The following is a 16,401-nucleotide window of genomic DNA, read 5'->3' on the forward strand; positions in this document are numbered from 1 at the left end:
TAGGGTCAGACATGAAAAAAAAAAACCCTAAATTCAGTGCTTTAAAGTTAATTTTCTTTATTATTACTGTGTGAGTGGCATGTGTAGGATGCATGTGTGGGGAAAGTCGTGGTGGGGCGTGTGCACTACAGTGACAGCATGGAGATCAGAGGACCTTCCCCCCCCACGCCCCCCCCTCCCAGTCAGTTCCTTCATTTGACTGTGGGATTCAGGGGTTGAACTCAGGTTGACCGGCTGTTATGGAAAGTACTATATGCACTGAGCCATTTTATCAGCCCCTTTTCATTTCCTTTTATACATGATATCATCTTGTTAGATAGCCCAGACTGGTCTTGAACCTCAGGTTGTCCTTCTCTGGCTTTTAAATGTGAGGATTAAAAGTGTGCTCCCCCAACAGAATCATCACTTAATACACCATGGCCTTGAAGCCTCCACATTTCTATGGCTAATAACAGGGATGACCCCTCAGGCTTTAGGTTATTAGTTTACATCACTCTAGTTTATTCCGTAGGTCACCACTTGTCGGTCAGCTTTCAGCTCAGCTTCCAGGCTGACAAGCTGCCTCTACATAGAGAGCGTTCATTGAGTTTGAACACACGCACAGTTCATGAACAACTTAAAGGAAAAGCTAAACAATCTGGAAACCATGCAGGAATGCTGGGCGTACAATTATGGGAAAGAAACAGTCAGAGCCAGGACAGCAGATTTGTGTGTGAATGTCAAACAAGCATAATCCATTGCCGTATAGTCACATGGCCTTACCTCGTCATTAGCTAACAATACCAAGAGTCAAGTCCACATCAATGTTCGCATAGAAAAGCTTTAAAATGTTTGCCATCCAAAAATAGAATCGATCAATCATCTCAAGTATGATTTCTGACCAGATACTCTCATACCAGATGGACTGAGTTAAAGCATTTGGTTGCTAAATACCAGTTGGACTGGTTGCACATTCTGCCTGATATAAATTTCTCTAGGGGATAAAGGTGATGAGGAAGTGGCATTGCCTCACCTGTCCAGATGTGTGTAGGGTAGTAACACAATGCCTGAGTTTTACTATAGGCTAAAAGCCAGGGGAAGATTCAATCTCATTCACCAAGGGCAGAATGAAGCAGGCAGTGATAAGAAGCCATAGTGTGTGCATTTTGTGGGATTATCCAGAGATACCTAGAGTAGTCGTGTGAAATTTACAAAGGCACTCTATATATTCTGACCTAAACCGAGAACATACTTAGGCAGAATCACTGTCAATGCCTGCTGAAAACACATTTTTCCCCCAGGGAGAGAGGAGCACAGAGTTGACGTGGGTGACAGAGCACAGTGCTGGCGAGTTAGTCTTCAGATGCTCCTCCGCTGGTCTCTGTATCGGATCATCTCCTGTACCTAAGGAGAAGAAGAAAAGGCAAATTTTCCACTTGGAATCTTTATCTCCTCAGAATCACTACCTCCTGTGGGGGTTAAATAAGTAGCAGTTTAAAATATAAAAGTCTTTGGACTGAGTAAGCACAAATAATTTAGACTCCACGAGAGAAGATCCATGGTGTCATCTCTAGATAAACCGTTACAAAATCAAGATACACAAAGTCTGGAGAGATGGCTCAGTGGTTAAAAGCACACACTGCTCTTGCAGAGGACATGAGTTTGGACCCCAGCACTCTGATCTCATGGCTCACAACTGCCTGTAATCGCAGCTTGAGGAGCCCTCTTCATAACTGTGGTTTTGCTACTGTTATGAATCGTAAAGTAAATATCTGTCTTTTCCGATGATCTTAGGCAACCCCTGTGAAGAGCCGTTCGACCCCCCCAAAGGAGTCATGAAGCACACAGGTCATGAACCACTGGCTTGAGAACAAGATGGACTAAACTGCTCCCTAAAATATTAAAGTGCTGGCTAGGTCCTCAGGTCTACACGGCCAGCATTTGACTCAGTCCTCATAAAGCGATTTTTCTAATTTAACTTTCAGTGATGAAAAGGAGCTATGAAGATGGGTAAAAGCAAAAATACTCACTGCACAAACATGAGGGCCTGAGTTCAAATCCACATAAAAACCTGATTTGAGGCAGGAGCATTTTAAATCTTAGTGTTCCTACAGGGATATGGGAGGTAGAGAGAATTCCCAGCAGACACTCAAAGCCAGTTAGCCTGGTATAGTCAGGGGAAAAACAACAAAGGGACCCTGTCTCCAACAAGGTAGAAGATGAAGGATGACCCTCCGGGTTGTCCTCTGGCCTCCACATGCGCTCCAACGCACTCACAATGCCCATGTTCTCAAAGATGAATGCGCGCGCGCGCACACACACACACACACACACACACACACACACACACACACACAGTTCCCATCTTAGACACTTCACAACCACCTGAACTCCAGTTTCAAGGTATTCTTTATCTTTTTCTGTTTTCCACTGACATCCTCATCCCCTTTTCTTTCACTCACTCACACTCACATAACCATAAATATATTTAGGGAAAAATAACCAATTCAATGAAATTATAGCAGAATTTCCCCCCAAATATAAGAAAAGAGATGGGAATTCAAGTGTGAGTGGCATTTAAAATTCTAAATAAGCACAACCCAAAGCCGATTTCTTCACAGTACATTATAGTTAAAATTCTTAGACTAAATAACAGGAAAAGACAATTGAAAGCTGAGGGGAATTGAAGGAGAAAGATACCAACTTATGATCATAGGCAAATTCTTCAGAACTACAACAACAGACTTCTCATCAGAAACCCTAAACCTGAAAACGCATGGAACAATATATTTCCAGCCCTGAGAGATAATCGTGAGATGTGAGGACTTTGGAATTGCATTGTGTCGGTAGCTAGAGACAGAAGAATACTCCGTGATTAGTATGGAGATAGTCAAGTCGACAGAGATTAAACCTTGGAGAACGCCCAAGGGATGGACACCTGTCTAGGGGAAAGGTGGCCCTCGGGGGTGCAGGAGAGTTAGGAAATAAGTAGAGTTGAAGGTGACAAGTGATTACCCTGTCAAAAGTCTCAGGGCTGAGGAAGAGAATGCTGGAGACAGTTTTTTCAGTTGGCCCATGGCACGTTTTTATGACATTAAAGATCACAGTTTTAGAAGAGGATTGAGGTAAAGGATGATCACAGGAGATTTAGAGAAGAAATAGAAAAGGAGGGAGAGCCATATGCTTAACAACAGCTTCTCAACAGTTTTGTTTGTGACTTTACCCTAACATTGGAAGCTCAGCAAACCATGATCAAAATCATCATCTCACCTTCTAATTTCTCTCCCAATGGCACTAACATTTTGTCTTTCAGTTGTGAACAGTGAAGAACTCAGTATTCCAGAGATCTCTCTGGCTGACTGTTTCTAGACACTAGATTCAACCATGGGGATTCCAGTTATCCTTTCTACCAGGTCTCAGGTTAGCTGTAGGACAACTTCAAGTGACCCCAAATCCATATAATTGGGATCCTTAGAAGAGGGGTCAAAAGAACGGACTCTTGCAGGTTGTCCTCTGACTCTGAACACACTTCCTGGTACATGGGACCCAATACACACACACACACACACACACACACACACACACACACACACACCACAGCATAGATAAAATATAAAAGTTTAAAGTTGAATTCATGGCAATATCCTATGCCTCAGAAATCATATATTTGGATATGTGAGCACTAGAAATACATGTGTGTGTCAAAAAATCATTGTAACTCTATGTTCACTATAGAGGTACACATAATAACCCACGAAGGATCACTGATATATAACTCAGAATGAGAATTTACAAATAAAAAATAATGACAATATGTGATGTGGGAGAGTCTTCTGTTTGAGTTGATTTCATTGGTTAATAAAAAAAAACTGCCTGGCTCATTTAATGGGCCAGCCCTTAGGTGGGTGGAGTAGACAGAACAGGAAGAAGGAAGTGAGGTAGATGGCTCAGTCAGATGCTACGCCTCTCCTAAGTAAGACCGTGGTGCCTCTGCTCAGGGAGACAGACGCGATGAAGCCAGCCACCAGGTCAAACGCAATGAAGCTCCAGCCCAAGATGGACGTACACTAGAATCTTCCCTGTAAGGCACCACTTCGTGGTGCTACACAGATTATTAGATATGGGTTAATCAAGATGTGAGTAAGAGGCTGAAACTAATGGGCCAGGCAGTGTTTAAATGAATGCAGTTTGTGTGTTGTTATTTCAGGTAAAGTTAGCTGAGTGGGAGCCGGGCAGGACGAAAAGCAGGCCTGTAGCTCTCACTACAAATATGTACCCTGTGAGTGAATCTCAATTATGTTGCTGATCAAGGAAGAAAACTCTTAAGTAATCAATACGTATTTCATTACTTTCATGTTACATTTTAAAGGACATTAATTTAGAAGTAACAATAATGAATATTTCATGTAGGAGAAAGGGTAAGGCACCTCACTGAGTTCTGAGGAGCTGCCAACATGCTGTCTTGATTTTGAGGGAAGAAAGCAGAACTGTGAACCGTAAGGTTAACTCTAGAACAGAGAAACTGGAAAGGCCACCCCAGGCAAGCCTTTATCATCCCCTGTACTGCTGGAGATCACCCTAAGGATTGTATGATGGCCCCCTTCAATGAACAGGAAAAATAAGACCACATTTAGGAAGTGAAACCTAGGAGGGTATTCCCAAGAGACACATGTGTACAAAAGAAGTAGAGTGTCCCAGGGTGACCTTTGGGATGTCATAACTTAGGGGCTACCACGTATGAGCAGCATAGCATTTTCCTCACTCCAACAGAGAGGATTATGGGATGACCGGCACATGCTCAGTAAACACAAGGTTATATAACTTAGGTCAGGTCAAGAAATACCCAGTTCTTCAGGGAACCCTTCCTTTATAACCCAAAGCTCCTGGACTGGAAACAAGGCAGCTCTCGAGCCATGTGTTTGCCTGAGAGTGACTTTGCTCGGTGGAGTGTGCTCTTCGCATTCAGTTTCAATAAAGCTGTCTTAGGGTTTCTAATGCTGTGAAGAAACACCATGGCCAGAATAACTCCCATAAAGGAGAACATTTAATTGGGGCCGGCTTACAGTTTAGAGGTTTGGTCATTGTCACCACGGTGGGAAGCATGGTGGCTTGCAGGCAGACGTGGAGCTGGAGAAGGGCTGAGAGAGGTTGTACATCTGGACCCTCAGGCAGCAGGAAGGAAGAGACAGCAGGCTTGGCTTGAGCATCTGAAAACCCAAAGTCTGCCCCCTAGTGACACACTTCCTCCAACAAGGCCGCACCTACTCCAGCAAGAACACACTTCCTAATAGTGCCACTCCCTGTGAGCCTATGAAGCCATTTTCACCTAAGCTGCCACAATAGCTATGCATTTGTACTGATTTTCTGTGCTTTTGCTCCATGCTTTGAGTCATGGAAGACCCCCTTCAGATCTGTGCAGTTTTCCGTACATATGATTGAAAAGCTCTAAAAGTAAAAAAAAAAAAAATTCTCCCTTTTGCTAAAATAAGAACAAAAAAATCACACAATCATCTCTAAAGGTAAAGTAAAGGATTTTGAATTTGATAAAATTTATTTTAAAAAATCTCAGAAAATATATGAGAAGGGAACTTATTTAAATGAGCAATGACAGTTACAAACAATAAACATTTAATAGTGAAGTAGTGAAAAAATATTTTTTAAAGAACAAATAAGGTAAATCAAAGCAGGTACTTGCATTCAGCATTAATTATTCTGGAGATCTCTAACCCGTGTGCTTCATCGATCATTATCTCAAACAAAACAACAACAAACAGAAAAACAGATCATACATTCACATTAGAATTCTATGAAGGTAAAGGGGTTACTTAAAAAAGAAATAGATATGGGGACCCATATGGATCAAGGTAATCAAAGCTAGATACAGTAGAAGTAACTTTAGGCCTGAAGGTGTGTGTGTATGTGTGTGTGCGCGCGCGCGCACGTGCATTCATGTGCGTACATGTGCACTACACACTGAGGTGGGATTTAAACATGATTGGAATCCAAAAGGTAATAGTCATGCAAAATAAGATGCCTCCAGACAGACAGATCAGCATGTACTCATAAAGAAGGCCACAGTAATAAACCTAAGCATGCTTTTCTTTTTCTTTCTGCTCTTCATCTGGGGTTTCTCATGGTCTCAGCCCAGCAGAGAATCAGGATACAAGCCTAATTGCGTTCCTAGAGATCAGCCTTTATGTAGGGAGGAGAAGAGAGGAAGATGGCTGTGAAGCATCACAGAGAAGACCTGCCCCACAGGTGATCAGACAAGGGAGCAAGAAGGATTGGAAAGGTCAAAAGAAAATGATGTGTGTGTGTCTGCGGAAACCCCCAGTGCTTCAACAGATACTGGAAATACTTCACTAGAATCAAGTCAGGGTCAGTGAGGCTAATGACTATAAGAATAGCAAAACCATATTTCTGCATCACTAGCATCAAAAACACTAAATGCCCACAAGGAAGCCACCAAAATACATGTACAACATGTATGCAGATAGTAAACGTACTGAGAGAACTTAAGTCCTAAATGAATGGCCAAGAAGGATGGGAAGCATTCATTTTAAAGCTATCACTCTCCCCAAATAATGACCCAGTTGAGACCAAAAGCAACCACACAAACAGACACACACATTCCTCCTAGTGTATGCTTGTATGTATATGGAAGTATAGGTTTGTGTAACTTCATAATTCTTAAAACTAACATGGAAATAGAAGTCTAAGAATATCAGAGATATGTTTAAAGGAGAATAAAGCAGACAAGCTTTCTCTACTAGGTACTGAGTTATTCCAGTCACAATAATTAAGAGTCTTATTTTGAAGCAAGTACTAATAAATATGTGGAATGATTGAAATACAGATCTGTGTGTAAACTATGACCTTTACTAAAAGGGGCTGGTTTCTGGATGAATGAAAGAAGTGAATCTTTACCCAGTCTCCTATGATATACAAAACTGATTCAAGATTGTAGACATAGATTTGAAAGGTAACAAAGAAATCCTTATTTATTTTACACACACACACACAAAGAGAGAGAGAGAGAGAGAGAGAGAGAGAGAGAGAGAGAGAGAGAGAGAGAGAGAGAGAGAGAGAGAGAGAGAGAGAGAGAGAGTAATTTAGGAAACTATAGCCAAATGTGGGTGAAACTTCTAACATAAGACAGTGAAAGTATTAATCATAAATAAAAATATTGTTACAGTTGATAGTAAACTTGAGACTTTCTGCTCATCAAAAGGTAAGAGCTAGAGGGTCAGACAGAGAGTGGATGGATATACAAACATACATGATTAACCAAATGCCCACAGCCAGAACATACAGAAGCCTGTTGCTAAGGACTAATACATGAAGTAATACTATAGAAAACTAAGTGTTTCCAAATGGCCAGTAAACAGATGGAAAAGCATGCCAATGCCCATCAGCCAGGAAGAGGCAAAAGGATACTGTAAATTTTACTACCTGCTTACCTGCACAGCCATGGTTAAATACGGTAGCAACAATGAACACTGGTAAAGCTACAGAGCCATCGCGGGGAGGGATGCAAGCTGGTACACTCATGTTGGAAAATGAAAAAAATCCATTTGAAGCTAAGCAGATCCATGTTCTACAATCCAGTGATTAAAGTATACAGCCAAGAGTGACATACCACTGAACGACCCGGATGGGAAAGCTTACCACAAGGGTTTTTATAATAATAGCTCCAAATTGGAAATATTCTCCATATCCTTGGAAAAGAGAATGAGTCAGCTGTAGCAGTCTACCCGACGAATAGCATGCAGTGATGAAAATGGATGAATAGCTACATGCAACAGAAGGCTCCATCTCCCAGACAGAATCTGGGGCAAAATAGAGAAGATGAGAACAGCAAAGACAGTTCAGAGAGCTCACAGGTCTCAACAAAAGTGTTTTATGATTCATGTTCGACAGTACAATTTTAAAGAAAAGTGATCAAGGTCTTAGAGAGGTCAAAATAAGCAACTCCTATGTGGGAACTCTTGAGGAGGGAGGCTTCTGTGATGCTGAGCCGCTCTTTTCCAGTTTGAGACAGGGTCTCACTATGTAGCCCTAGCTGGCCTTGAACTCACAAAGATCTGCCTGCTTCTGCTCCCTGAGCACCGGCATTCAAAAGGTGAACCCCCATCCCTAGATTTGTTCTGGACAAGTAAAAACTCTTGGATGGAAGCTGCAGTACATTTCCTTTATGATGGCTTGGAGCTGTTCATGGTCTGTGTGTGCTGTGTTCTGACAATGAGAACAGAAGGGTTGTTCTCTCCCACTCCATACCTGGTCTAGCATGAAGCTCAGAGGGTCATCTGGCTTTTCATAGACTAGGTTTTCAGTGATCTGCTGAGAGAAAGCACAACACACCACACTTGGTTCCAAGAGGTTTGCAGTCAGCTCCTACTGCCCTAGCCATTCTAAAGGCGTTCCCATATCCCCAAGAAACATCTTACTTTCTTTATTTGGATGAAGTCAGGCAAATCAAGATCAAATTTAGAGGGCTAAAAGTTTTATTTAAAGAGCAATGCATCTCGTTGGTTGTTTCCAAGACCAAAGAGGTGGTGGGAAAGTTGCAAAGCTTTTGAGAACTGTGATGTTGCTAGATGACCAGTTAATAAGTTGTTTGCTTTAAACAGTTAAAAAAGAGTTCTTAAAAGGGAACAAAAGAAGGGCACTGCGGATTTACATATAATTGTCCAAAATACTTGACTTTAAAACATAAAAATCATGTTTAGTTTTAGTGTTAAATGAGGAAGGATATATAAGACTGATGAGATTAACTTCCATACTTTTTACTGTTATTGAATAACTCAAAATGCTGTCACAAAGCAAGCAAGCAAGCATCTCATTTGCAGGGAATAACAATCATGTTCATTTCAGGAATAACATATTTAAATATGCTAAATGTATCTGTATCACTCAATTCTTTATTCAATATATATACTTGAAGTTTTTAATTAAATTAATTAATCAATTGATTTTATAGTGTTGGAAACCTTGTGCATGTGGGGCAAGTATCTTCTCACTGAGCTATATATTCATCCCCTTCATATATATTTTTATTGAACAATATATATATTTGATAATTTATTTTCTTTAATATCACACTCCATTTATAAGCATTACTTTTCTTTAATTTGAAAAATTATCGAATAGACAAAACTTTTTTAAAAATTAAATTTATTTTTAATGTGTATATGTACATGTATGCACGTGTGTGTGTATCTTGGTACATGTGTGGAGCTTTCCTTAGTGTGTATGTATGCGTGTGCATGTGTGTGTCTGTGTACTTTGTTACATGAGGAGAGCTTGCATTAATGTGTATGTGTGTGTGTACCTTGGTACATGGGAGAGCTTGCATTAGTCTGTATGCATCTGTGTGCATGTCTCTGTGTATCTTGGTACATGCAGAGAGCTTGTATTCATGTGTATGTATGTGTATGCATGTGTGTGTGTGTGCATGTGTGTATACCTTCATCTATGTGGGGAGCTTGTATTAGTGTGTATGTACCATGGTCCATGCAGGGAGCTTGCGTTAGTGTGTATGTACATGTGTGAGTGTGTGTGTTTATATACCTTGGTCCATGCAGGGAGCTTGCATTAGTGTGTATGTATGTGCATGCATGTATGTGTATATGTACCTTGGTACATGTAGGAAAGTTGTATTAGTATGTATGTATGTGTGTGCATGTGTGTGTATGTACCTTGGTCCAGCCTGGGAGCTTGGAGAACAGCTCTATGGAGTCAGTTCTCTCCTTCCACCTTTACCTGGGTTTTGGGGATTGAAATCTGGCCATAAAGTTTTGTAGATTATTATTTTTTATATGTATGTATGTATGTATGTATTTATTATGTATACAATATTCTGTCTGTGTGTATGCCTGCACGCCAGAAGAGGGCACCAGACCCCATTAGAGATGGTTGTGAGCCACCATGTGGTTGCTGGGAATCGAACTCAGGACCTTTGGAAGAGCAGGCAATGCTCTTAACCTCTGAGCCATGTCTCCAGCCCCAGTTTTGTAGATTATTGATACAAAGTTAAATTATATTGAATATTGTATGCATGTATGCTTCTACCTCTGTTTAAAACATTTTTATGTATTTATAATATATATATTTACCATATTGCAGTGTACATTTCTACCTCTGATCAAGATACTTATACATTGTTTACATTTGGAGGTCATTGTCATTTATTGCACAGTTGTTTACTGTCTTAATCTTTAAGTTAGGTAGGTATTAAGAATTATAGATCAATAGTCATCTATGTTTGTCATAGTTAGACTAATCAGGTTCTTTAGATACATAGAGATTATATTCTGTATAGGTAGATAATTTTCACCACTTCAAGGATCTGTGGAACATGGCATTTAAATAACTTAGGGTTTTGTTGACATGAGACATAATTGCTCCTGGCAGCACCGATCTAGAGAATGTTGAGCACCAAAGACATTCCACTTGGAGTCTGTTTTCTTCTTGCAAAAACTGGCCTTTGGGCAAAGAAGTGCCCATGCCTCGACCACTGACAAGATATAGTATTCAGAAATGGATAAACAGGACTGTCAAATCTTGCCAAGACAGGGTAAGACGGTTTTGAAAAATTTCTTGCCTTTGAAAATGGTCTGTCAGTTATTCTAGGCCATAGCCAAAGTTGGTTCCTTAAATGTTGCAAAATGAGACTTTGGGTGATTGCTCAGGTAGCTAATTGTCTCTGTCATATATTGCTCGCTTTAGAAGCTACTTGTTTGTACTTCCTGCCTGCTCAAGTAATATTATCTCCTTTCTCAGGCCTTCGATAGGATTGAAGATAGTCATAGTTATTGTCCTCTTATGATCTAGCCAAGCCATTTCCTCTACAAGACATAGACTCCATAGGATAGAATGTTTGTTAAAACATTTAGCATATGTTCCTTGTTTAATATTGTTTATGCATATGTTTAACATATGTTTATGTAATTCTAATCTTTTATTAGTATCTGTTCCTAGTATATATTGTTTTGTATTGGGTTTAGAACTCTCTTACTTAAACAAAAGGGGTGCTGCAGGAGCTCCTTCTGCTCCTTCAGCCAATAGCCTTTAAGATACCAGCCCACTTGGGTGTGGTCTCATTTGCTTTAAAAAGCAGCAGTAGCCACATGCTCACTCTCTTGATTCTGGCTCTGCTTCCAGCTACTAGACTCCTTTCCTGATCACGCAAAGGGTTGTTGTCTGGGACAGTGATCTATAAGTTTTTTCCTTTTAAATAAATAACCATTTTTAAAATTTATTTATTTATTATGTATACAACATTCTGTCTTGATGTATGCCCGCACACCAGAGGAGGGCGTCAGATCTCAGTACAGATGGTTGTGAGCCACCATGTGGTTGCTGGGAATTGAACTCAGGACCTCTGGAAGAGCAGCCAGTGCTCTTAACCTCTGAGCCATCTCTCCAGCCCCCTAAATAACCATTTTTTTAAAATCATAATTCCAAACTGGTGTGGGATTGTTTTGTGACTTACGCCTTCAGTAGATCAAAAGGCAAGCATTTTAATCAACTGAACTGTCTTGCCAGCCCCTGAACTCTGCTTTCCTAAATACATTCCCTAGTTTTGTTTAGCAATTACTGGTTCTCTGATTAAAGGCAGAAACCTGGCCACTTAAACTGTACAAAGCACAGGATATTTTAATAAGGAAACATCATAAAGCAGAGCGAATGAAATAGATATTTCAAATCCCTATTTTATATGAGGAATCTGAGAGCCATAGAAACTAAGTAATGTGAGGCGTGACCAACTTAGAATATGAATGGTGGTGCTCATAGAGCAAGGTATTTGTTCCTCCTGCTGTGCCAGTGGTTCTCAACCTTCCTAATGCTGCGACCCATTAATACAGTTCCTCATGTTGTTCTGAACCCCCAGTCACAAAATCATCCTCATTACTTCTTCATAACTGTAATTTTGCTACCCTTATAAATCATGATGTAAATATCAGTGTTTTCTGATGGTCTGAAGTGACCCTGTGAAAAGGTTGTTTGACCCCCAGAGGTGGGAACCCACAGGTTGAGAACCGCTGCTCCATACGCTGCTCCAAACTTTTCTATTTTGGATGCTTTAATAAGAGGCAAACTACTCAAATTTTAACCTGTCGAAACAGTCACTCCAAACACACGCTGTCATAGATGGATATGTGCGTTGCTTATCGGATAAAAGAAACGTACCCGGTGAACAAAACAACCAAATTACAGCTGCAATAATCTCTCATATTTCTATACTGTTCAAGAAATCTTTTTAAAGGAAGTTCCAGTTCTAAACCCTGGCATCAGTGAGATTTATGATTCAGGAACTGGAAGGAATTTGTAATTTCTATCATTTCCTTCTAAAGAATGTTGCTCTCAGGTGGTCCTGAGAATGGTCTGCTTTTGAAGACTCGGCTCTAAAAAGCCCTCAAACTTTGTTTTGTTTTGGTTTTTTTTTGCTGATTTTTTTCTTATACACTTATTTAAAGCTAAAATGATAATTACTGGCCAAATTCTACCCCAACGACCATCCTACATGGTCTCCAATGCTTTTGATAAACTTAATGTCACGGTATCATTGGCTTGGTATTTCTCATCTACTTTTTTTGGTTAAAACACTAATTTCTGAAATAGCCAACAATCAGGAAGAAAGGTTAAGAATTAAGAGCTTTACCTGGAATATCTGAAGGATGTTGTGCTTTTCCATGTAGCGGAGTGCGATTTGATAAGGGTCTTCAAAAATGATTGGAGGGAATCGCCTCCTGTAAGTTTGGCTCGATCTCTGAGAACCCTTTCTTTGATCAAATTCTGTAACATCCTGAAATTGAAATAGTCCCCCAAAGATTTATCTTTTTTTAGAAAATAAATTTAAAAATAATAGCACTTTTTTTGCTGTCATTATCAGTGGGATCTAGATTTAATGAAATTTAAAGTCAAGAATTAAGATTTAACACTGAGAATTAAGAAAGATACTAGTTGTGCTACTTTCATGGTGTGTGTGTGTGTGTGTGTGTGTGTGAGAGAGAGAGAGAGAGAGAGAGAGAGAGAGAGAGAGAGAGAGAGAGAGAGAGACTAATGACCTTTAAGGGTTCCTTACAAGAGCATGGATCAAAGGTTATTTACAGAAGCATGGGTAAATTACCAGAGCTTACACCAAGGAGAGAATGTATCTGTCCCAGTAACCATGAATGGCTATGATCCTCAGAGCCAGTTCTTTGGCAGAGCCAAATCATCCTTAAGCACTATAAAGCACCTCAAAACTTGGTGGGAGGATATCTTAGATTTCTCTGCTTTAAATACTTTCTCCCACACAGGGATATCCAGTTAACTTCACATCTCCTTGCTATGGTAGATACCCATTGTGGGAAGTGATTGGGTGGTCCTTGCTATGGTAGACACCCATTGTGGGAAGTGATTGGGTGGTCCTTGCTATGATAACACCCATCGTGGGAAGTGATTGAGTGGTCCTTGCTATGGTAGACACCCATCGTGGGAAGTGATTGAGTGGTCCTTGCTATGGTAGGCACCCAGTGGGAAGTGATTGGGTGGTCCTTGCTATGATAACACCCATCGTGGGAAGTGATTGAGTGACACAGAGTTAGGAACAGAACCTGAAACCATTGGTTTCCTAAATCCTGGCTTCATTGATCCTTCCTGCGTGTCCAGAGGAAAACCAGGAGGCAATATATCTCTTTTGTTTCACACCCTTCTTGAAACCTATGGATAGCACTAAAGACGTTACATGGGTTTATTCCTCATCTCTGATTTAACCTGCATCTTTCTACCCCCCATGTTCTTGTTCCTAATGCCACAGATCCTGTCCTGTCCTCCAACCTCCCAGGCAGACATCAGATGTCCCTTTTACCTACAGTAGTGATTTCTGTGGTCTGAAATTTGGTGGTGATGGAGGGCAGTTTTTCATACGAGGACTGGGAATCACTGGTGAATTCAGTATCAAGTAGGTGGTAAGCTTGGACAGTGGTTGCACTTTCTGTTTCCTCGCCAGTTGAGACCTTGGATCTGATGTCCGTTTGGCTATCTTCAAATGTGCAAGGCTGTATTTTAAAGTCAGCGTCTTTGATCTCTTTGTTGTCACCAATTTCAGATAATGAGCGGTTCTCAGCCTGGGCAAGTGTTTTGTAGTATGAGCGGTACTCAGCCTGTTTTTCTGTTTCGTGTCTAATTTGGTTGTTGTCCTCACTAGACCTGTGCTGATCAGTGTCATCTTCATCTAGGAACTCATCTTGGCTGTAGACTTGGCGTTGACTCTTTCCTGATGTCTCATAGTCAGCTTGGTCTGGTGAAGTCTCCTCATCATATTCTAAAGGTCCTTGGTCAGTCTTCTCAGAAGCTTTCCTAACAGAGGGCAACGACACTCGGTCATCTATCTTCTCAGAGGCTTTTCCCTCGAGCAAACTGGGCAATTGCTGATTAGGCAGCTCAGAAGTTCTTCTCTCAGCCTCACTGGATGATCTGCGGTCAGCCTGCTGAGATGTTCTTTTATGGTCAGTCAACTGAGAAGCCTCTTCAGGAGTTCTTTGGTCAGTCTGTCCAGACCCAGCATTAGCAGTTTGGCTGGATGCTTTGCCACCAGTTTGCTCGGATGATCCAACCCCAGCATGTTCAGATCCGTTGTCTGTGTTTTCATAGTTCAAGGATCCATCTGGAGCCTCTTGTGGAGGATTATCCATTTTCTGCTGCACCTCTGACTGGCTTTGGTTGCCAAGCACTGTGGGTGGGGCCTGAGTTTGGTTGTCTAGGCAACCTTCCATGAACTTGTGACTCTGCTGGGCTTTGTTCTGCCTCTGCTGAGGCAGCTGAGTAGGTAGGTGGCTTTCCTGCTGACTAAACAACCATCACTGTCAAAAGGAAAACTACTGCCCATGGGTAATTGCTGTGTGAGCAAGAGATGTCTCCTGAGAAGAGGTGAAGCCCATAGACAGGCAATCTGGCTCCATCGTTGCCTAGTTGGTTTTTTAAACTCTTATTCTTTTGGCTCTTCATTCTTTGAGGGGCTATCACCTAGCTTCCAAATAAATCACAGGCGTCTTATTCTTACTTACAAATGCCTAGCCGTAGCTTGGCTTATTTCTATTCCGTTTTTCTTAAATTATTCCATCTACCTTTTTACTCTGGGCTTTTCCCCCCTTACTTCTGTATATTTTTAAATTGATTTTATTGAGCTATACATTTTTCTCTGCTTCCTTCCCTTTCTCTCCCCTCCACTTCAACCCTCTCCCATGGTCCCTATGCTCCCAATTTACTCAGGAGATCTTGTCTTTTTCTAATTCCCATGTAGATTAGATTCATGTATGTCTCTCTTGGGGTCCTCACTGTTGTCTAGGTTCTCTGGGATTGTGAATTTTGAAGGCTGGTTTTCTTTGATTTATGTCTAAAAGCCACTTATGAATGAGTACATATGATATTTGTTTTTCTGGGTCTGGGTTACCTCACTTAATATGATATTTTCTAGATCTATCCATTTGCCTGCAAATTTCAAGATGGAATTATTTTTTTTCTGCTGCGTAGTACTTCATTGTGTAAATGTACCACATTTTCCTTATCCATTCTTTGGTCAATGGGCTTTTAGGTTGTTTCCAGGTCCTGTCTATGACAAGTAATGCTACTATGAACATAGTTGAGCAAATATCCTTATGTTATGATTGAACATTCTTTGGATATATACCCAAACGTGGTCTTGCTGGGTCTTGAGGAAGGTTGTTTCCTAATTTTCCGAGAAATCACCACACTGACACCCAAAGGGGCTGTACCAGCTTGCATTCCCACCAGCAATGCAGAAGTGTTCCCTTCACCCCACAACCTCTCCAGCATAAGTTGTCATCAGTGTTTTTGATCTTGGCCATTCTTACAGGTGTAAGATGGAATCTCAGAGTTGATTTGCATTTCTCTGTTGGCTAGGGATGTTGATCATTTCCTTAAGTGTCTTTCAGCTATTTTAGATTCTTTTGTTAACAGTTCTCTGTTTAGGTCTGTATTCCACTTTGTTTTATTGGTTTATTTGTTCTTTTGATGAACAATTTCTTGAGTTCTTTGTATATTTTGGAGATCATTCCTCTGTCTGATATGGGGTTGGTGAAGATTTTTCATTCTGTAGGCTGCCATTTTGTCTTGTTGACTGTATTCTTTGTTTTACAGATGCTTTTCAGTTTCAGGAGGTCCTGAATTGTTTCTCTCAGTGACTCTGGATATCTTACTTTTACTATTACTTTGTGACTGACTGTGTGACTGGGTGTCTGGCCCCTAGTGTCCTCCTCTTCCTTTCTTGCACCTCGACCTTGCTGTTTCCTGATTTTTGCTCCATTTATTCTCTCTACCTGACAGCCCCGCCTATCCTTCCTCCTGCCTAGATGTTCAGCTCTTTATTAGACCAATCAGGTATTTTAGGCAAACAAAGTAACACAGCTTCACAGA

At 40.8% G+C, this 16,401-nt stretch overlaps 1 protein-coding gene across 1 annotated transcript; it reads right to left on the reverse strand.

Moving 5' to 3' along the window:
* Positions 1-1,338: 1,338 nt before the first annotated feature.
* Tex55 (testis expressed 55) lies at positions 1,339-14,660 on the reverse strand. Its single transcript, XM_038344386.1, has 4 exons — positions 13,839-14,660; positions 12,644-12,787; positions 8,257-8,319; positions 1,339-1,383 (listed from the first exon to the last, which is right to left on the reverse strand). The coding sequence occupies exons 1-4, from the start codon at positions 14,658-14,660 to the stop codon at positions 1,339-1,341; spliced, it is 1,074 nt and encodes a 357-aa protein (XP_038200314.1).
* Positions 14,661-16,401: the final 1,741 nt, after the last annotated feature.

Source organism: Arvicola amphibius, chromosome 10 (genome assembly GCF_903992535.2).
Source record: "Arvicola amphibius chromosome 10, mArvAmp1.2, whole genome shotgun sequence".
NCBI classification, from domain to species: domain Eukaryota; kingdom Metazoa; phylum Chordata; class Mammalia; order Rodentia; family Cricetidae; genus Arvicola; species Arvicola amphibius.

Coding starts and splice junctions, on each gene's coding strand:
- Tex55 (XM_038344386.1), bottom strand. CDS start 14,660: ATGGATAATCCTCCACAAGAGGCTCCAGATGGATCCTTGAACTATGAA. Junction 12,788..13,838: donor AGACCACAGAAATCACTACT/GTAGGTAAAAGG, acceptor TTTCAATTTCAG/GATGTTACAGAATTTGATCA. Junction 1,384..8,256: donor TGAGCTTCATGCTAGACCAG/GTATGGAGTGGG, acceptor TCTTCTCCTTAG/GTACAGGAGATGATCCGATA.